The 22,994-nt window shown below is 42.7% G+C and overlaps 1 protein-coding gene across 15 annotated transcripts in view; it reads right to left on the reverse strand.

Annotated features, from left to right (window-relative positions):
- The window catches only part of SIPA1L1 (signal induced proliferation associated 1 like 1), a 385,127-nt gene that overhangs the window by 43,999 nt on the left and 318,134 nt on the right, over window positions 1-22,994 (reverse strand). For all 15 annotated transcript variants that reach the window (XM_070377614.1, XM_070377620.1, XM_070377612.1 and 12 more), the window contains 3 exons: window positions 18,528-18,797; window positions 5,138-5,287; window positions 722-846 (listed from right to left, as the gene is read on the reverse strand). In XM_070377614.1, the coding sequence (XP_070233715.1) occupies window positions 722-846; window positions 5,138-5,287; window positions 18,528-18,797 (545 nt within the window). The remainder of the gene's footprint in view (window positions 1-721; window positions 847-5,137; window positions 5,288-18,527; window positions 18,798-22,994) is intronic.

Genomic DNA, 22,994 nt, shown 5'->3' on the forward strand with positions numbered 1-22,994 from the left:
AACTGTGTTGATGCTAAATCCCTGGTGCTACTGTGTTAAAACTCAATCCTGTTTCATGGCAAAATGTTATTGTATCAACTAGTATTTAGATGTCATCAGAGAAGTGTGTAGACAGACAGGGAGAGGGAGAGGGCCATGTGCCAGAAACCCAAAGGAAGGCTCACTCATGCAAATCTTTTTCCCTTCCAGCTGGTTTTATCCTAAGACATTTCCTTAGCTGATAGCTTCATAGCAGAGTAGGGGGAATAAAAAACCTATAAGGGAAGAAAGGCATCCTTAAGAGGTGACTAGAGAACAATTATATCTCTTACCCATTTTGTACACAGCTTTTAAATTTTTTAAAACTCAACATTAAGAATATCAACTAATCTCCCAGGGCCTTTATAGTAGGCAAAAACAAAGAGATAAATAAACAAGGCGGGGGAGGGAGACAGCACATAAGTGTCTTACTACTCTGGCATTTCAACCTTGGTGCTGAAAATAATTCCTATGTACTTTCTGTCTTCAAAGTCAGGGTCACTGATGAATAGAATTCCTTGACTTTTCTCTCAGGTCTTAATTGCTGCTTTGACTTATACACACATTAACAGACTTAATGATCACTCCTATTTATGACCCAGGAATGTACTAGAGAAGAGAATGCACTGATGACATCAACCAGGGCAGCCAAAGTCACCTGGGTATAAAAGCACCTTGCTCATTGTAGGAATTAGTTACTTACCCATCTGGTCAGCGATGCTGTCTTCACTTCTTTGCCAGCTGGGTGTGGATTTCCCGCTGCCACCAATGTCTGATTGGGTGTTCTGCCTGTCGATGGAGGCGGGGGATCTGCGGCTGATTCCAAACCTGGGGGGATTTCCCCAAAGGCAAAGACAACGTCAGGGACCTCGCCCATACGGGAAGGCAGTCCTGGGTGTAACGCACTGAGCTCTAATGATAGGTTCTACCAGCTTTGCTCACAGGTCTGGACTCAGTCTCGTGCATGCATACATGGATGCCAGAACTGTGGATGTTGTGGTCGGGATACATCCCTCTGTTCAGCAGAGTATGTATCTAAGTATGTAAACTGTGAACAAGGGCAAGAGTCATTAGCACTGAGCCAACCTAAAATAGACACGGTAAAAAACCAAAGCCTTCTGGCCCTTGTGTAGTAAGCTCTGACGCTCGTTCACAGCCAGAAGAAAAACGTCACCGGCCTAGTGTTCCTTCTGTGTGTTGTCCAACTGGCACATTCCAGCGGTTTCTCCTAACTCAGTAATCTGCTACATCACTAAGGCACTCATGCTTGGAACAAGTTTTTCTGAAGCTCTTACTCTAGGGTCTGAAAGACAAAGATTGCTATCATTTACATTACATAGGGACCACTTTCCAGACGTATAAATTTCAAATTGCCTTTGGAAGAGCACTTTGGAAGTGGGTGAGCTGGCATATGTAAAGGCAAACGTCTATTTCTGGAAAGAACATTTATCTATTTAACTGAGCTCATTTTACTAATAACTTTTCCTAGGTAGAATAGTAATATAATATATGCTTAATTAAAGTATATGCCTTGATTAGTAACATCAGCAAAGTAAACGCTGACAGAGTCCAGGAAAAAGGGCCAGGGTGTAATACTCAAAGATTCACATGGAAATTTACAAATCTGTCTGTGGGTACTAATGAACTCATAAGTAATCGATACAATAAATCACAAAACAGGACCTGAATTAACTGATGCGTGTGACAGGTGTCTTTGTTACAAACTGATAAATGTGTGGGGAGAACCACCAATCGGGGTGTTGCAAAGAGAAGGAGATTAGGAGGAGGAAGATCAGCAGCTGAGTTCAGCTTCCCCACCCGGAGTCACTCAAGTTCTGCCTTTATTTATTTTTAAAATGGCAACTCTCATAAGGATCCAGGGAGAAAAACTTATATAAAAGCCTCTGCAACGTAGGGGAGGCTATGAAATATTTTAGTAAAACTCCTACTCTAATATCTCCCTTGTTACTTTTTGCACAAATGACAGTTATTTACAAGCTTAACTCATAAGCATCACTGAAGTTACCTCCATTATTAAAAACAAATGAAAAGTTGAATTGACGAAAATTTCAGTGAAAAGGCTCATCAAAAAAAAAAAAAAAAAGAATTCACTAATTATGATCTCTGTCACTTCCTAAATCGGGTCTTTGTTTAAAAGAACTGTGAATATCCTCCAGTTGGCTCCAATGATCCTATTTTAAGTACACTAATTTTTTTTTCAAGAAGGCACAGAGATCAAAGAAAGAAGTGAATTGGAATCTTAGTTTTACTTTTTGGTAGCAGCGGAAACCCAAGACAACTTTTTAAACCTCTATAAATGGAAAGCCAAATGCTTTTCTGGCTGTCTGCTTTTAAAGAAATGATAAAGTAAGCCTGTCTGTCTTTCAACTCTGCCTTGAAAAAAGCTCCACCCAATGAACTTTTGGTCTTAGTTCTCACACACAAGCCTCTTTCACTCTGTGCCAGGCCATCAGGGCTGCGAAGGCCCCATCCTTGAGGAGCTCAGACAAAACCTGTTCTAACTTTACACTGTACCTCTTTTTGAAGAACCTAATTGTCTCTGTTTGGAGGAGCACTTTATAATACTCTAGGAGTCACAGTTCCGATGTGAAGGAGTTTTTAAGTAATCATTTGGCTGATACACGAAATGCATTCAATGACCAAGAACCTTCTCCCTCATGAGTCCGTCTACAGTTCCCCAGGGCAGGCTGACAGCTCTGGAATATCCTCCTTACAAGGGGCCAAACGTCTTCTCTATGATTTTTCACTTACTGATCTCAGTTACCCCTAGATACAAGTTTAATCCCTCACTGAAGAGCGCTGGGAGAAAGCCATCGTGGCCTCCCTGACTCCCCAAGCCTGCCTGCAGGTTGCACAGCCTTGGTTACGTTTCTCACACCATGATCCTCCAGCTCCGTATCTGCCCAGTCCGCCTCTCTTGCACATGTTGTTCTGCCCACATCCCTTAGGGCATGTGGCCCCAAAACACATCTCCAAGGGCGGCAGAACAGACCCTATCCTATGTCTGTCTGTCACTGTTGCCTTTAACTCTCTCTTATTCCCATCCTAAACTGTGCAAGTGCCCTTTCCCCTTCATGCCAGGAGAGTAGTTTTATTAACTAGCCCGTGAAACTGCGCCTCTCCACTGATCTGGATGCTCTCCACATCCTTACTCCAGCAAGCGGGTGGCACACGCCACACACCAGCAGACACTGAGTCTGCTGAAGCACAGGGAGGGCGACAGAGGGGCGGATTACATTTACAGACAATCAGTGTATATGGACCTGTGGTTACTATCTCACACCTTGGAGCTTGTCCAAGTTTAACATGAATGAGTTCACAGCAGACTCCATACACTCCTGCTTCACTGTCACCCTGGACCTATTTATTTTTACTGGGCTAAGTTGCAGAGTAGATCTAACAATTGTTCCCTTGGTAAGTGTGACTTCGGAATCAAACCTGGCTCGTGAGGAACGCGTGTCAATCAGACTATGAATACTAAAGTCTCTTGCATCGCTGATACAGACAACAATTCACTTGGGATCTAGAGGAAAACACTATAGCAGCATCTTCCTGTAAAGGTTCACTGCAGATAAAACTGATGTTACAAAGTACAGTGAACAGTCACCAGTTAACCTTAAAGTGATGGGGGAAACCCTCCGTACCAGCTATGGGACGCTTAGTATCGAACATCAAGTCAAATAATTACCACCTTATTAAAAAAATGGTATAGCATGAATATTGGAGCCATGTTTCTACCATTAATAATCACCAAAAATTACTGTTTCAAATTACATTTTAGTATGCCTTGAGAGTACATATGAAATGTAGAGGAGAAGCAAACAGGATTTTGTTGTTGTTAGCTCATTCATATTTTATTACTGTATTAAATATACTGAAGTTGCAGTGAATTCTTACTTTTGAAGTCAAACAAGGCCATTTAAAATCTACTAATCAAAACAAAAAAATAATCAGTTGGGCTTGTGGCATGGAATACTACTACTACTTAACTCATAAAATCTTTTGCAGGGGCCTGCAATAAGAACTATAATTTTTTACTAATTGTCACTGAAGTAATTAACGAAAGAAATGTACATTTTAGACACACTACCAATGGACTCCTTGGGGAGAGAGTTGGGGAGGGAAGTATGTTTTACTGTAGTTTTTTTTATTACTTACTTTCTGCTAATGTAAACATTAACCAAAAACATCAACAAAATTATGCTTAACAGCTGTAAAAACCAACAAAAGACCATAGAATAAAAAAATATCCATTATGACACTATTCTCATAAGCAGAATTGTTTTATAACATGGTAAGATCTCAAGAAAGTAAACAAATCATATGTGCATCTGTTAAAAATAATTTGGAGAAAGCTTGGAACAGAAACATCTTTTTTTCCCCCAACATGCCATTTTTGAATTTCGAGTGGTTTCAAGGTCTTCAGAGGTGTCTGGCAGGAGGCCTGTGATGGTTCTTTAACTCTCCCTCTCTGCAAAGTCGGTTTCTGCGTGTCACGCGATGTTTTCTGCTAATTCCTTTCCAGCTTCAGACAAGCCAATTTTTTTTCCCTTTTTAGTAGCCTTTACAATCACATACACTTAGCTTTTTCCTTTGTAAGTCTTGTCAGAAGCAGACAGTTACTTTTGGGTGTTTATAGTGTTTTCAAATAAGATGGAGAGAAAAGCTCCTAAACAACCCACAGGCTGAAATCACAGATTTCTAGAGTGTGAGAAAAATCCTTTTAAGCTTTGGACAGAATGAACATTTTCCCTACTTTAACATCAATACAAACTCTACCCAGCGCAAGCAGTATACTCCTAAGTTCACTTTGGAGGAAATTTTAAGAAATGGCAAAATCCATACGATGAAACAAGATCAACACACACAATGGAGGAATCGATGTAATTTGATTTCTTTGCCATTGAGTCCTTAGAGACTACAAAATGATAAACTTTCTAAGAGGAGGTTGGAACTAGCCATGAAAACATTTTTTAATGCAGAGTATAACTGTATTTCCCCTTTCGCTCTTTCGTGAACTGGGTCCGGCTGAATGGAAACTGTTTTGCACATCTGAGTTACACACGGGAGCAGAGACAGTGATGCCGACTTTACCTACCCTTCGGGCATGGACTTCTGCCTGTAGGTGCCCCCTCCAGAGCCAGTCTCGCTGGATGAAGACAGACTGCTAGGGGAGTTGCGACATGGCTGGGATCTTGCTAAAGCCATGGATGAGACCGTCACGTAGATGTCCGAACCAGGAGACAGCCTGTGTGTGCAAACAGAAAACGTGAAGTCAGCAACTCAAAGGGAAAATCCCAAGGCGGTGTGATGGGTACTATCACATGAATGCGACAAACGCAGCCACTTTGTGGGGATAGTGAAAATAAAGCCAGCTGGAAGCCCACAAAAGAAACTTCCCCATAAAACTACTCCCTTAAGGGGACAGCTGGAAAAAGGCCTTGAAGCGGGCAGGGGCGTCAAAAAATAACAGGGGGGAAAAAAAGAAAACATGTATGTTTCCAAAAGCTGCCAGAATTCAAGGGCTGAAATGCTTATGCAATTTTGCAGTATGGCAGCCCAGAGAATATAATGAGTCCCAGTGACATTAACATGGCAATTAATTCAATTTCCCCACTGGCTCTCCCAGAGTATATGACCACAGTGAGACCAGTACATTCTCTGTATGCTTCTTTGTTTTCCAATTTTATTACTAAAGGTCTGGAATGAATATCCAGATATTGCTATTTAGTATGTATAAATTTGGTTGATAGTAGCATCACCATATAAAAACCTCCATGGAAACGTGCCTAGAACTGCAGTTTGCTGAATTTCATTGGGATGACTGAGTTGATAACACAGCAGAGGTGTGCTCTGCCTAGCCCCCAATACATCTCTTTCTAAAAGTACGGGTCCCTCACCCCGCAGACTGGCTTGATGCAAAAAACAGAGCTTTGTGGTCAGGAGAGACATGATTTTTGCCCTCTACTTGCTCTATTCAAGTAGGCACTGGGGCAACTGCAGGGTATTAATAAGTGAGGCTGAAGCCTGTGACAATCTGTCAGCTAAATCTTAACATCAGCTAAAACAATGATATTTTATTTCAGAAGCAAATGCTGGTCCAGATCATTGGCTCTTGTAAAGGGGAAGCAGGGCAGGTCATTTCCATTTTATAGTTGAGGGAGGGGAATCAAAGTCATTTTTTCACTAAGCCAGGCCTCTTGAATTTCTGAGTCCAGTGCACTCTGCGTCAGGCTATTGCTATTCTCTAGAGAAAGATGGCTTTTCTGTGCTTAGTAAGACAGCTTGCAAGGGGTCTGCAGGGTCAGATGATTTTGCACATAAAGGGGTCTTAAAGCTGAAGACAAAAGTTTTGAAGCCCTGGGACCTTCTTCACTGAAACACGGCAGTTTCCTACAGGGAACGTACGTACCTTCTGAAATAGAGCAGAGGGCTCCAGGTACAGGAAACTGACAGAAGGGATAATAGAATCACACTCAGAAGCTTTTCTAGCAGAAAAAGAATAAGGATAGATACCCCACAATATGATCCCCAAAGTTGGTCTATGTCCAAGAGGCAGATCTCTCTTGGGGAGCCCCAACTCTCTCCTCAGTGACAAACTTGTTATCAGGTGTGATTCTGTTATCCCTTCTTTTCCATTAAAACATCTCCCAAATTTCTCACTGTTTATCCTGAAGTAACTGGAAAGGGACTGGAGTGGGGGGAAGAAGGGAAGGAGGAGGTTACAAAGAAGAAAACTAGAACAGCACGAACCACTTCGGCCTGAAGAGTTTGGTTTTTAGATACACCTAATTCAGAGAAGGGCTTCCCAGGTGGCGCTAGTGGTAAAGAATCCACCTGCCAAGGCAGGAGACCTAAGAGACAGGAGTTCCATCCTTGGGTTGGGAAGATCCCCTGGAGGAGGGCATGGCAACCCACTCCAGTATTCTTGTCTGGAGAATCCCATGGACAGAGGAGCCTGGTGGCTACAGTCCACGGGGTCAGAGAGTTGGACACGACTGAAGCAACGTAGCACGCATGCACAATACAGAGAAACTTCAAATACAGTTTCATTTTGCTGCTGCTTTGCCTTTCTTAATGCGAAGAGGAGGTGTTACCTAAAAATGAAAAGAAGGGAGATGACAGCAGAAATGTGAACACCGTTGGGGCCAATGTCTGGGGGCCTGAAGATTTTTTTTAATTCTTTTTGGGATAAACAAGTAACACCATTGAATTATATTCATGGTAAGTGTTTTTGCTTCTATGAGGAAGTCACAACAAGATTCCATAGCCAAAGTCAAGATGTAACTTTCGTATTTATATTTAGAGCTTGCTTTTCTTACCCTGCTCTCCAAAACGTACATTAAATATCTTATGCTACTTCTCAACCTCAGCTCTTTTATTTGGCAGATGTATCAGAAAATTCTACTTGGTTACTGGAGTTATCCCAAAGTGAAAAAATAGCATTTCCAGAAGGCCAGCATTCATTCCCAGGCCTCTTCTGCACTTACATAACTCAATAGTGGCATTGTTTTGGACTGTCCACACACACAGCAACTGATGGAATGCCACCCAAATGTTTTTATGATTCTAGACGTATGTAGGGCAGGCAAAAAAAAAAAAAAAAAAATTCAGAATTAGCCCTTATTCTGATGACTTAGTATTCTTTCCAAATACTGTGAATTTGATACCAGCTCACAAATATTACTGGAAAACATATCTCGTTCAGAGAGTGGGAGGTTCCTGCCTGCCTGGCACTGGCGGTCTACTGCGAGAGACCATGGCTGATCATTACTGGAATTTTGGCTGGTTGCTGTCTTAATACTTTGAAAAAGAGTAACCCCCAAATTGGCTCACAGAGGAAGTCAGCATGCTAGCCTCTTGAACCTCCAAGCCCCTGCCCCCAACTCTACCTGAGGGGATCACAAGTCTTTTCTTTTCTTTTGAGATAAACACAGATCTTTCTACTTTCTCTCAGTCTTAACGAGCCCCTATTAATGTCTGAATAGGTTTATAGGACTAAGATGAATATATCTGTCACTTGCTGTGACATCTTTTGGAATCAAGAAATAATCTTCTTTGAGAATGCTATGTTCACGGTTAGAAAGGAAGTATCTAAAAACCTTTTTAGCATTTATTTCAGTAGATTCTCTTCCCTACATTTTTATCAATTTAGCTGAGAAATAACTAAATGTTTTTAAAGTAACCAATCTTAAATTTTCTCTATGGCTTTGACTTCCCTCTGCAGAAATAAAACACTGGGGGCTTTTGGACTGTTCAAAGAATGCAGCAATTGAAAAAGTCATGATCATCAGACCGACAGACAATACTCCCATAGTCTGCAGGACTACACTCAACGCCAGCTTTCCACTTACATGCAGTACATTTCATTGTAATGAAAACAGACAGTTGACTGGAATGGACATTTAGGAAGAAATGGTCCAAGATCAATATCAGTTCTTCATTTTTCCAGAAGCCTTCTCACGTCAAGATAAAAGGAAGAGAAGCGCCAAAAAAAAAAAAAAAATCCAGCTATCTAATGAAATAACCCACATCCCACCACACCCTCCCCATGAATCTACTCACAGGACTACACATATGATGTTAATATTGATAAGGCTCTTATTAAGTTGATCTCTTGAGACTGTGATTTTCCAATTTATGGATAAGGAACTCTTAGTATCTGCGTAATTGATGCTAAATTTTTTTCCTTGCATAGTTATGTATGGGTTCAATTATGCCCATTTCCTGCCTTTTACTCCAAAGGGATAGCAGTGCTTGGATGTGTCCAAGGAGATAAGGCCCTCTGTATCTCAAGTGCAAACAGCGGAATGATGGCAAGAACAACCAAGAGAGTTTCAAATAGCAGCGATGACTGACAAATTAGATATCCGAGTCCATAATTAAGCACAGCATTTTACCGTAACTTAGCAATTAAAACGCTATTCACCCAGAGAACAGGATTCAGTTCAAGTCTGTCTTTAGCAATGCATATGAACCGGGATTCTTCCCAGAATTCTGTTAAAAAAAATTCTCTAAAATGATTCAACGTAATAACATCACTTGGCTGCTGTATTCAGACTAGGGTTTGAACAAGTTGTGTTCGAATCAGAGCAACTCACCCCTCTATCTTTTTGTCTCTTCCTAACTTTGTGAACCAGAGCTATCCCTGGCTTTCTAACTATACAATTCCTACCAGCTATTCAGACTGGACCACTGAAATCCTGTTCTGATGAGCCTCCTGGGACAAGATCAGTTTACAACCATGAGTAACTCTCGTACAGTTAGGAAAGTACCGCGGTTCATCACACTGAGATAAATGGATCATCACTTCCCAGTTGCTGGCAAGCCTTCAGACGTTCATAGACCAGCACACATCGTGGGTGCCTCCTAAGATGAGTCAACTTTATATCTAAGGGTGACTCTACAGAACAGAAGATAAAAACGAACTGCAGACAGCACTAGCTACGTCATTTGTGGGGCCCAGTGCAAACGAAATTCAGGTCTCCTTGTTCAAACATACTAAAACTTTCAAGACAGCAACAGCAGAGCATTAAACCCAGCATGGACCCTTCTAAGTGTGGGGCCCTATGCACATACCTGAAGCTGCCCCTGATTACATGTGGCTGGGCCCCCTTAGCGTGTAAACATGAATGCATTTATCTAGCAAGTATTTCTTTTTTTTTTCTAAGACTTAAGTATTTTTTTTAATGATATATTTTTAGTAGTGAAAGTCACTCAGTCGTGTCCGACTCTTTGCAACCCCATGGACTATATATATAGTCCACAGAATTCTCCAGACCAGAATACCGGAGTGGGTAGCCTTTCCTTTCTCCAGGGGATCTTCCCAACCCAGAAGTTGAACCCAGGTCTCCTGCGTTGCAGTCAGATTCTTTACCAGCTGAGCCACAAGGGAAACCCAAGAATACTGGAGTGGGTAGTCTATCCCTTCTCCAGGGGATCTTCCCAACCCAGGAATCAAACCAGGGTCTCCTGCACTACAAGGTGGATTCTTTACCAACTGAGCTATGAATGCTTTACATGAAATGCATGTTAATAATCTACAACAAAATCAACTTCTATTAGTTTACAAATACTGGTGATTACTCATGTCACTCATTCTCTTTGTCACTTTTTACTAATTCTCACTTTCAAACTTGGCAAGTATTTCTTCAGCACCACCTATATACGGTGGTAGATTTCATTCTTGGGACATGGTGGCTAAGAAAGGCGCTCTGATGGTGCTAATATCAGCTTCACCACAAACCAGAAAGGACCCTGCACAAATGATTTCATCTCTCTGTAAAAGGAATAAACAGCAACCAACTTACTGGGTGGCTGGGCGGATCAACTGAGAAAACTCAACATGAGGGACTTTGATCAGAGCGTGGCACAGAATATGAGCTCAGTAAAAAAACAGCTGCCTATAGCTCTTAAGCAAAATGCAAGTAGAATGTTATTGTCACGAGGGCAGTTCAAACTGAATGCAGAGGCAGCTCAGGCAGGTTAGAGGTCAGATCCTATGGGAAAAGCAAGCTTTGTGAGGAAATGCACTTGAGATTCATTTTGTAGGAAACAAAGGATTTTTACAGAAGTCAAGAGTTAGGACACAGAACAGGAGGGCGTATGTGGCCACTACAGCAGTACCTTTGGCTGGAACACTTGACCCAGGTAGGATACTGGTGCAGGCTGTGACCAGGAGGACAAATGTGTCTGGTAGGGTGGGCCCACATTTGGTAAACTGAGGGAGCACAAACTTCATCTATTAGGCAACAGGGCAGCCTAGAAAGTTCTGCAGCAAAGCAGTAGTATGGTCAGAGCTGGCCCTGTAGCCCCTGCGATGGTGGGCAATGACCAAATACTGTCCTTTATTTTTTGCCAAGGCCCAAGAGAACTGATGAAATGGGCCTAAAATTAGTGAGATTTCCATATAGAAAGAATCTGTTAGCCCACCACAAATACTAGCCTCTTTAATTTTAATTGGTTCTTCCCTTCCCTTCAAATACTTCATGAAGAGAGTCACAACCAAATCCTTTGGTGAGAAGAAGTTAAGTGGTCTCCTGGAGCATGCTAGGCTTTTAAAAACTGGAAGAAACTAAAAATAAACTCAATCCCATTGCATCACACAAAAAAAGTGATGCAGAAGCCAAAACACAGCATGCGGTGGTGGCCTCTGTGCTGTGGTTGCTGGTGTGCACCTTCCTCAAGGGGTCTCCAAGACCCCCACCCGGTCTGTACAACTGCCCTAAGCTTCTCTGTTCATGCTCACTCGGTCACGTCTGACTCTCTGCGACCCCACTGGCTGTGGTCCACCAGGCTCCTTTGTCCGTGGAATTTTCCGCGTAAGAATGCCGGAATGGCCAATATTTTAACGCAGGTGGATGGCAGGCTGCCCCTTTCTCACCACACGGAGGGAGGGATCGCCATGAGTGGAGGCAGACCTTGGCCAGACTGGCCATTACCCCAGGTTCCCAACAAGATGCTTATGGGAAAATGTCACACTGATGACCGTGGGGGTGGGTCTAGGTAGCTCACCTGTCTTCAGTATCACTAATTTCCAAATTTTTTACATGTGGAGTGCAACTGACAAATTTTAAAGAAAAATGTCAGTGGTTTCAGATATAAGGGAGCAGGATACACTTTTTTCACCCCTGAGAGTTATTTAAATTCCTGATGGTAAATCTGTCTGTATGGGTTATGTGCCCTCATCGGACAAAGGGCCTAGGACTCCTGCTGCCTTCTCACAAGGCAGGACACGGGTCACATCTGGCTTCTGGGAAGGCCTGCCCCTTGGCAGGTGTGGGGGATGGACAAGGGGTGCTTCTGGAAGAAGCCTCAGGGCCACCATGGGCCCTTCAGATCCTTCCCATAAGGTGTGGGCAGGCCAGGCCTCCCTGGGTGGTTCCTAAGGCAGAACTCCCTTAAAAGAGATAAGAGGGCAAGACCCCACGGCTGGACACATTCAGAAGAACAACTCTCTGACACAGAATAATACGCCCACGGCTCACCTCGCTCCTCTTCCCAGAGAACAACCACTTTTTTCAAGCTCATCTCTCAGGCTATTCCAACTCACCAGATGGTTTCTGCAGCATTTCCTTCCACAACTGCACAGTTCGCCACGATTGTTCCCAGCACAGCAGGCCTCCTGAACTCACCCTCTGTCTCACCAAGGTTAACTGGAGCTGAAGACGGCACAACCCGCTCCTTGGAAACACACTGACTCACCACATGCATGGCCTGGACGCAGGCCAACCTGCAGACTGACTCAGGAGCCCGGTGTGGCCGGCTCTACCCTCAACCCTAAGTCCCCAACTGGAACCAGAGCCCCCTTTCAACCCCAGGCAGCTGTGTTTAGAAGAGCACCCACAAAATGACACCAAGCAAGACCGCAACTACCACTTTCTAAGACCCACTATGTATCGGGCCCGTCCGACGAGCTCAGATGGAACAGAGTAACTGTAGAACCTCAGCTTTATAGCACCCTGGGTTTGTTCCCTGAGTCACTCCACGGTTTGTAAAGGAGAGGGAGCCAGGAGGGGTGCCAGGCTCAGGCCACTGCGTCCCTTTCCTGAACGCGTGAATAGAAAACACCTTCATACTCCCATCTAAAAGCGCATGAGTGCTAAGCTGCTTCAGTTGTGTCTGGCTCTTTGGGACTCCACGCGCTGTAGCCCGCAAGGCTCCTCTGTTGATGGGATTCTCCAGGCAAGAATACTGGAGTGGGTTGCCATGCCCTCCTCCAAGGGATCTTTCTGACCCAGAAATCGAATCTGCATCTCTCGGGTCTCCAGCATTGGCAGATGGGTTCTTTACCACGAGCGCCACCTGGAAAGCCCTTTCTAGAAGTGTGAACTTGCAAATCATCTAAAGTGACGCCAGTGCGGATGCCAGAGTGCACTCACTCCTTTGAAGAGCTGGGGGCAAAGCAGGGTTAAGAGCTGGGTGAGTTTAAGTTGAGTACCGCTAGCTCTCTGCTTTATACCTTATCTTGGCTGACAAATAAAATGGCCATAATTCAGTTCCAACCTAATTGAAACCAATGATAGGAAATTCCATCAAGAACAACTCACATTTCACTTTGAGTCAACAGTAGACAGCTTTACTCACAATATAACTTTTTATACCAGTATTCTAAACTTAGTCAATAAAAAGCAAAAATTCTACTTAAATCTAAGCTTCGGTTCTATGGCTTTATCAGATTGTAGTGTTTCACTTTTACCTGCTTTTTAATTTTATAAAAATAAACTGATTTACCCAAGCGTGCATTAGTGGATGAATGGATAAACAATGTGGTACACACAATGGAATATCACTCCGTCTGGAAAAGGGGAAAGGTTACAGACTTAACGTGCCCCTCCCCCCACCCGCGTGCACGTGCGCTCAGTCGTGTCTGACTCTTTGCCCGCCAGGCTCCTCGGTCCATGGGATTCTCCAGGCAAGAACACTGGAGTGGGTTGCCATGCCCTCCTCCAGGGAATCTTCTTGACCCAGGAATCAAACCTCTGTCTCCTGCAGCTTCTGCATCGGCAGGTGGATTCTTTACCACTGTGCCCCCCGGGGATCCTCCCACCCTCACTCCTCACCGAATTTATGTGTTGAGATCCTAACCCCAGTGTAATGACATTAGGAGGTGGGGCCTTCGGGAGGTAATTAGGTTAAGATGAGATCATAAGGGTGGAGCCCCCATGATGCAATTAGTGCCCTTATAAGAGGAGCAAGAAACCAGAGCTTCCTCTCTCTGTCATGTGAGGACACAGCAAGAAGGTTTTTACAGGCCAAGAAGAGGGTCCTCACCAAGAACCACACCTTTTGGAACCTTGATTTTGGAATTTCCAGACTCCACAAGTAAATGTCTGTTGTATAAGCCACAGAATCTATGGTATTTTGTTACAGTAACCTGAGCTAATAAGCAAGAAGGAAAACTCAACATATGCTACAACGTGAATGAAGCCTGAACACATTATGCTAAAGTGAAATAAACCAATCCCAAAAGGACAAACAATGGATGATTCCACTAACGTAAATCTTCTATTTATGTGAGGTACCAAGACAGTCAAATTCACAGAAAGTAGAATGGTAGAGGCCTACGGGTGGGGGAAGGGGAGTTTTTGTTTAATGGATACTGAAACAGAAATAGAAGAACTATTTGCATTTGTTTCAACAATATCCTCTAGGCATGATCTTCAAGCCCTGCATAGTGCAGACATCTGCAGAGGAGGGTATTAGGGAGGCTGCAAGCATAGCCAGCTGTAACTCTGTTTACGAAGCAACACTCCATCCAGCTGCTGAAAGCTAAATGCAGTGGAAAAACGAGGAGAGGATGGCATCCAGGTAAAATGCAAAAGGAGCATTGGTTCAGTATGATCTGACATTAAATATTTATAGAAAGCTTGGCAATACTTCATCTATAAAAAGGAGAAAGGAAAATTCTTTTATATGCCAACATGCCTGTTGTTTATGCAAAGCCCCTAAAATACTTAAGCTTTTCTGAGCACATTAACACAGATCAGGGTTTTATTACTAATCCCATACTATGTTTAAACACAGTAATGTGTTAAGTTCAGTGTGCCACAGCCAGCTAACTTAATTTCAGTATTATCCTTACACTCAAGATGAATTTGAGGCCAAAATAGAGATTGCACCATATCACCTGTTTTTGTTAAATATTAATTTTGTCAGTTCTTGATGCTTTTGAATTGTGGTGCTGGAGAAGACTCTTGAAAGTCCCTTGGACAGCAAGGAAATCAAAACAGCCAATTCTAAAGGAGATCAACCATGAATATTCATTGGAAGGACTGATGCTGAGGCTCCAATACTTTGGCCACCTGATGCAAGGAGCCAACTCAGTGGAAAAGACCCTGATGCTGGCAAAGATTGAGGGCAGGAGAAGCGGGCAGCAGAGGAGGAGATAGTTGGATGTCATCATCAACTCAATGGACATAAGTCTGAGCAAACTCGGAGTTGGTGATGGACAGTGAAGCCTGGCATGCTATAGTCCATGGGGTCAAAAAGAATCGGACGCAATTTAGCTACTGAACAAAAATAAGAATTCTGTCAATAAGAACTTCTCCCACAAATACCATAAAATTCTATACTTGAAAGGCCACCTAGATAGCATAAAGCTCCTATATTTAAACCAAATCTAATCAGACTTTATTCTACTTAGATGGCAAATGGGTCATCTACTCCTATTGTGTCAGTTTCTCTAATCAATGTATAGAGAGCAAAATTCAGTTAAATAATTCTTGTTAGAAACTCCAAATACCAACACCTTTGAGTTTGTCATAAAAATTGTGAAAAAAGGATAATCTGTTCCACAAGTTTTTTTTTTAATTGTTTCTAATGACCTTTAAGTCTGAGAACTTGCATACAATTCAAGAAAACTATGCTTCTACAAGCAGTAAATTAAGTTTCTACAAGCAGCATATTCAGTTTTCATTTAAAATGAATTGTGCTGTGTCCAGTCATGGTGAATGAAGTAGGCAGGTTTGTGTAGCATGTGCAGAGTAGGCTTGAGGTGGCTGTACACTTCATCCTAAATAAGCTGGCTCTCTACAGTTTAATACAACTTGCCTGACCTGGGGGAGAAAAAAAAAATGAAACAAACCAACCATGTAAAGGCAATACAGCTGACCCTTGAACAATATGGGTTTGAACTGCATAGGCTCACTTTTACAGGAAATTTTTTTCAATACATATACTACTATGTTCATGACCTGCGGACCTGCCGAGGATGTGAGGGTTAATTACAGGACTTGAGTAGCTGTAGGTTTTGGTATCCAGGGAGGTTCTGGAACCAATCCTATACTGATACCAAGGGACCATCCTTTAGTCTCAGTATCAGGCTTACGCCACTATTGGTAAGGTAAGATTCAAGGAATGGCAGACTGTGGCATCAGTTTTGACCACTTGTGATACATCCGAAAGGTCCGTATCACTCTACAGGTGGGCCAGGTACAAAGGCAGATGGTACCAAAGGGGCAGGGCTGGGATGAAGGAAGACAGTCAGATGGGGAGGTATGGCCAGCCAGGAGCATCACGTCCATGTTGCAGTAAGGTAATTTGTTCTCAGTAGAACTAGGAAGGGAATGCTTACATTTTTTAGTTTTATTTTACTATGTTTCATGGAGGAAATGATATTCTCAGGTCTATTTTATGACTCTAGGTCTTAATGGAGGACTTGGGAAGTATTCCTGGTGAACATCAGGAGTCCTGAATACTCATTCGGCAAACAGTAGCAACATAAAGTTTCTCAAATAATACCTTCTATGTATGCCTCAAAGTTAAAACTTAAATAAGAAATACTGCTTTACTGAAAGTTAGGAATGATGGGATAGGACACCAAACTTTTACATTTTTACAAGAGAAGAACAGCCATCTAATTCCACACCCTTTAAAATGAAGAGGCGACAAATAATCTGAAAACTTAGAGCTTAGCGTTTGCAAACCCTCCATCGTTAGATCTGAAATCCTAGTCCAGTGTCTTAAAGGACATGTGACACTAAGAGGACTCAGCAGAGGTTAAATTTTCCAAAAAACCACTGGTAGCCTCACTTCTGCCACTTTCTTCTTGCGCCTTGGAGAGCCACAGGGCTATTATTACAGTCTTACAGGGACAGCATGAGAATTCCCTATCCTTTGAGTAGAGTTATGGGAAAGGTACACACAAACACCCACAGAAAGAACATCTATAAATGGAGTGATGCATTCTATAGCACTTGCCTGCATCCTAAGAAGATAATAAGCTACAAAAAATATTTTCACTTTCAGAGGTCAGAACATTCAGCCATAAGCTTTAGTTTCTGTTGCAGAAATTAAATTCAACATGGCATCAAAATACATTCTGCTATTTTATTGTATGGAATATCACAGAAAGTAACGTGAAACTGATTTCACTCATAAAATCCTGATGATTGTCTTGGAAAGAAAGAAAATAGCATTGAGAGGAACAAAAGGTCCTTCTCTAAACAACGGTTTCCTAGGTTCATCTTTCAAAATGTGGGCCAAATCATGAGTTCCAGCTAACACACACCTCAGAGGGAGCCAAGTTTGGAATGTGCAGAACAAAGAATTCATTCAGCGATCGCTTGGATGCTTTTCCTTCCCGAAAATAATGAAAGCAAGAGGAGTCCAGATGGGAATGTAGCCACTCTGGGAGAGGAATCTTTTATTGAGATAAATAGCAAGGCTCTGTAAATAAATCCCCAGGATTACATGAGGAATTTGAGAAAGACAACTATGGTTTTTTTGGTTGCCTGTTTTGATCAGATTATTTCTACATGGTATTCTAGTATTTCTGAAATAGTTAAGTGACAATGTTTTATGTCTTTTAAGATAAAAGACATCACAGTGTGGTTTTGAAAATCTCCAACTTTCTGCTCTCAGTCTGAACCAATGACTTCTGAAGCATCGCTGGGACGTTTTCCTTGGCGCCCTGTTCTGGCTGGAGTCAGGCTCACATTTTGGCTCCATAGGGACCTTTCTTCTTCCCACAGCAGCTTCTGGAACAGAGACTTCTCCCTGCCAGCTCTGAGGGCTCCTGATCCCCTCTGTAGTGTGGGGACCACAAAAACATGCAGAGATGTGATCCAGTCAAGCAGGTTTCCAATGATGGGGAAATGGCAGTGCGTGCACAGACAGAAGCCAGCTTCTTCTAGCAGAGGACTAAAAGGTCACTGAGCTAAACTGCAGTCAAGGCAATCTGGAGTATCTGAATTTATAGTACAATGACTTAAAATTATACAGTCCATATGTATTTACATTTTAAGAGTACCTATTCTATTTTAATGTTTGCCCTAGGTTTTTAGTTCACGGTGCTGCATTTTATAGGGAATTTGAGACAAAAATGCTAGGGCGTCCTGGTTAAGAAAGAATTAACCAGTTATGATTTGTGAGGGAATCCACTGTGACTTTCCATTTAACAAGCAACCTTGGTCTGTTACTTTCTAGGATACCTCAATCCCCAGCTCCTGTTAATTACTTTACTCAGGGCTGAGTGTTCTGACATCCACTATTTTCTTCTGCATTCAGAACAGTGGAAAGTATGTTTGTACTATACTAGAGGCTTTCCCTTCTCACAATTCTTTATAACAAAGTAACACAAACACAGACACTCAACCAAAAACCTTCACTGTTGCTACAATCATATCACTAATCCCCTACAAGTCAAAGACTGTCAAAGATGATGATATGGTCAATGTCACCTCAAAGAGACTGCCAAGTTCTAGTTCATAAGTGTGCAATGATGATTTCCGTTGGAACCACAGCAAAATGAAAGAGCAAAGCCTAGATGCCATTACACAGGGCCGAATGCTTTGCTGGAACACATCTTCATTTATCCTGCTGGCTTCTGGAACGCTACCATGCTTTGAAGACCACTAGTGCACGCATCTCAGTTTTAATTTTTGATTTCTCGTAAAATACGGGTAGCTCAAACACTGGTACTTCTCGCCTGGAGATATTTAAATCTGGGGCAGAGATTCAGGGCACACCTAGGAAGACACACTCACCGCCTCTCCAGCGGGCGCCCATCGCTAGAGATGCTGCGGGGGATGTTGGCGGCTCTTTCCGGAGGAGGCATCTTCCCGTCTGCCTTCCCGGCGTTCAGCCTCGAGGTCATGGGACTCTGCACCTGGGACGGGACTTGAGGCGAATGAGGCCCCTTGTTGGCATTCCTCTGCCACTTGTTGTTATTTCGAAAGGGAAACTTGAATTCGTAGGAAACCCCTTCGTTCATTTTGTACTCCATCACTGGCATGCGGTAGGTCTCAGAGCAACTCCTAGGGCGAGGGCACAGACAGAAGAAACATCAATATCGCTTCTGCTTGTTGGCAGAACCACACGGATTCTCACGAACAGTTAAAAAGTGGCAAACGCCTCATTTCCGGTTTCAAACCATCTTTCAACCATGAGGCCCTACAATCATTTTCCTTTCAAAAACCAGAATCCTCGGAAGCATTATACCCGTATTTTCCTTTGCTCAGTTCCAAATACTGGACCTGAGGTATGGAATCTTGGACAGACCTATGGTCACCCTGGTAGGGGTGGGGGTGCGGGTGGAGCAGGGCTAGAGTCAGCACTGAGACGTGGGGAGGGACGGTGCCGGGACAGTATCTGGGGGGAGCAGACCTCTAAGATGGGGCCTCGCAGGAAACAGGTGGCTTTCCATCCTTAATCACAAGGAAGCTTTAGATCCTTCCCTTATGATTAAGGATCGAAAAGGGTTTCGAATTTCTTGGAATCCCGACAGTCAAAAATAAGTAGGGAGAAATCTTGAAATCCAAATTGAGAGCCAAATTTAGCTCAGGAGGAGAAAAAAAAAAGTGCAAGTTATTGAAATTAGCAATTATCAAATCAAAAATTATCAAATTGCTGGGGAACAAAGCATACTCTAAAATCAGGCCTTCCTCCCACCCCCCTGAAAGCCAAAAATCTCTCATAGCAGGGCCGTCCCCAGGCAGCAGACTAAGTGAAATGAATGGCAGGCACACAACTGTTTCCCATCATTTACCCTCTTTTTGTGCCATCACCCCAACCCCCAAACCTTAAGAAAGGAAGAACCCATCTTCTTTCCCCAAACAACCAAGGAAGGTTCAATCCATCACTGACTTGACTGATAGGCAAATTACTGGGGAAAAAATCTATTCTCACCAAAGCATTAACTCAAACTGTGCATTTGAATTTCATCACTAAGTGAAAAAAAAAAAAAAAAAGACTTTTTCTTAAAGACATTTTGAAGATTGAGAAGCATGTGGAAAATTCTTGAAAGGAAAGGTTAAGAGTAATAGCAAAACAGTCCTTTAAGAGGAAATTTAGAGGCAGCATAAGCAAAGTCCAGACCAGCACTGCCCAACAGAAATACAATATGAGCCACCGACAGAAGCCATGTATGTAATTTTTAAATGTTCAGCAGACACATTACAAAAGCAAAATGAAACAGGTAAAGTCAATTCAAGAATACATTTTATTTAACTCAATATATCCAAAATGCTATCATTTCAACAAGCGATCAATAAATCAGTATTTAGAAAATTAATGAGACATTTTACATCCTTGTAAATTTGGAGTGTATTTTACACTTAAGAGCACAGCTCCTTTGGGACCAGCCACATTACAATGGCTCTGTAGCCACAGGTGACTCACGGCTCTTGTACTGGACATGCATGTCCAAAGAGCCTCCAGCTGAAGGCCTGGTTTTGATCTGGGGAAGGGGCTCTTGTTGGTGGGAAAATGAGCTTGATGGAACGGTCCCCTCTTCTCATGACCTTGCCTGTGTATTTCAGGGTAAGACTCCCAACAACCACAAATGCATTCTCCCTCATCCCCAGGACAGCCGCAGGTTTTGAAAAGCACTGCTTCTGGAGCACATGGATTTGCTGGGGTCCTTGGGTCCACCAGCTTCCCTGGTGGCTCAGAGGGTAAAGCGTCTGCCTGCAATGCAGGACACCCAGGTTCAATCCCTGGGTCGGGAAGATCTCCTGGAGAAGGAAATGGCAACCCACTCCAGTACTCTTGCCTGGAAAATCCCATGGATGGAGAAGCCTGGTGGGCTACGGCCCACGGGGTCGCAGAGAATCGGACACGACTGAGTGACGTCACTTTGCCCTCTTCAGCCTCAGCCCAAGCCTCCAACGGGCATCTCTGCTTAGAGCTTCTTTGCCACTCCCTCCAACTCCCGCCAAAGCCTAGGTCAACCCTAATCCGACCCTATGCCCAAGACTCTGCTGTGCCCCTTTTATGCTTGGATGACAATGGCTTTTGAACTTTTTGGACCACAATCTGGGTGAAAAGTACATTTTACACCGTGATACAGCACAACCATAAATACACACAACCCTCCTCTGATAGCTTCCATTCTGCTATATTCCGTGTTAATCCGTTTCATTAAAGAAAAAAATACACTGGGTACAACCTCCTAAACGGATTTCATGATCTATTTAAAGCTACGCCCTGCAGTTTGCAGAACACTGCATGGCCACTTGACATTACTTTCAGAAGTTACTGACTTCTTACATAATGAACCCTTTTCTCTGAAATGAGAGATTATCACCTTAGGCTCTGATATAGTATCCAGCTTTGATTCAATATTTCTGACAAAAATATGCCATCGCCATGTGGTTGGCTGTTAACACAGGTGCTACTGTAGTATATATGCATCTTTCATTTTTGATCATACATTATTTAGGGTTCTGGATCAGGAAATATAATGCAAGAATGTTGCAGCTTGCCAAAAAAATATTAACACAAATTTATGATAATACATGGAAAAGTTTCTCTCCACCTCAAAGTCATGGTGAGCTTTGCTTCTTCTGTGCGACGGTCTATTTAACTTATAAACTCAATGGACCATACCATCTACGCCCCTTTCTGTTGGCTGCTAGGAACCAACACAAGTACAGAATATGTACTGAACTTTACCATGTATCCTGGGGTATTAACTTTTCAAAAATTTTCCCCTAGGCCATGTTTTCAATTTACCTTCCCCGTTTCCCTACCCCCTTCCACACATACACAGAGATCCCCTCACTGAATTTTAATTCTATAGCTTCATAGGCTGATTGCAGCCCATACTGCATCAGGATAGAAGAGTAAGTAAATAAATAAAATAGAAACAATAACAACATAATACCAAATAGACAATATCAGCTTTGGGGCCGTAGTTTCTTTGTAAAATGAAAGACTTGCAATTCATAATTACTCTATTTTCTTCTAGTTCAAGTACTCTTTAAGCTGCATCACATTTAAAACTAAAACTGGTCAAAAGATCCCATTAAGCCGGAGATTTTGTCTTCTCTATAGTCTGTATTTCATCCCCACCACTCTTAGCATATTACTAGAAACCTTCTGCATATTCCATAATTATAGAATTAAGTATGATAAGGCCAAAGCAGGGAGAGAAGATGCATTTACAGAGACTGAAAAGCACAGATTACACAGTGCTAAACCCTTGCCATCCTGCCACTTCTGACTGACCTCCATGGCGGCAGGCCACCACTAGCTTCTGCTCCCTTACTCATCTCTGTAAGATATAAGAATGATATATGGAATCCAGAAGTGGGCAGTACACTGAAGGACAAAGATAAAAAGCTGGCTTTTCATGACATGTATGAAAATTCACAAAGGGATTTGTGTTATATTACTCCAAGTAAAATCTGGCGTTGAACAACAAAAACTCTTGATGCTTACAGCTCATGACTGGCTAGAACTAATCTGGCTCCGCTATAATAACTGAACAGAACATCACAATACTGGACTCTTGAATCAGAAAAGTTTGGTGCTTGGGGACAGCTATGTCTCTAATAAACCATGTGATTTTGGCTTGGGGAAAAAAAAACAATTTCTTTGAACCAAAGTTCCTCATCTAAAAAAACTAGAGACTTGAACCAGATGGTTTCTAACAGCCCTTCTCACTCTAAAGCAGGATGCTGCTGCACTTTGCAATACTTGTTTTTTAAAAGGAGGAAAAAACCTTTGCAATCGATTCTTACTTAAAAAATAATTTGGTCCCTTTAGGTAACTTGATTTTAGCTTTTCCACTTGAATGGCCCTTGATTGCTTTCCTCAGGGAACTATATACTCAATTATTTTGTAGTAACCTATAAGGGAAAAAAATCTGAAAAAGAATATGAATCATGGTGCTGTACATCTGAAAATAACACTCAATGTAAATCAACCATGCTGCTGCTGCTGCTAAGTCGCTTCAGTCGTGTCCGACTCTGTGCGACCCCATAGACGGCAGCCCACCAGGCTCCCCCATCCCTGGGATTCTCCAGGCAAGAACACTGGAGTGGGTTGCCATTTCCTTCTCCAATGCATGAAAGTGAAAAGTGAAAGGGAAGTCGCTCAGTCATGTCCAACTCTGTGCGACCCCATGGACTGCAGCCTACCAGGCTCCTCTGTCCATGGGATTTTCCAGGCAAGAGTACTATATTTCAATTAAGAAAATAAATCCAAAGGCTGGTGGCCCTCAGCAGAAT

This window comes from Bos mutus, chromosome 10, assembly GCF_027580195.1.
Source record: "Bos mutus isolate GX-2022 chromosome 10, NWIPB_WYAK_1.1, whole genome shotgun sequence".
In the NCBI taxonomy this organism is placed as follows: domain Eukaryota; kingdom Metazoa; phylum Chordata; class Mammalia; order Artiodactyla; family Bovidae; genus Bos; species Bos mutus.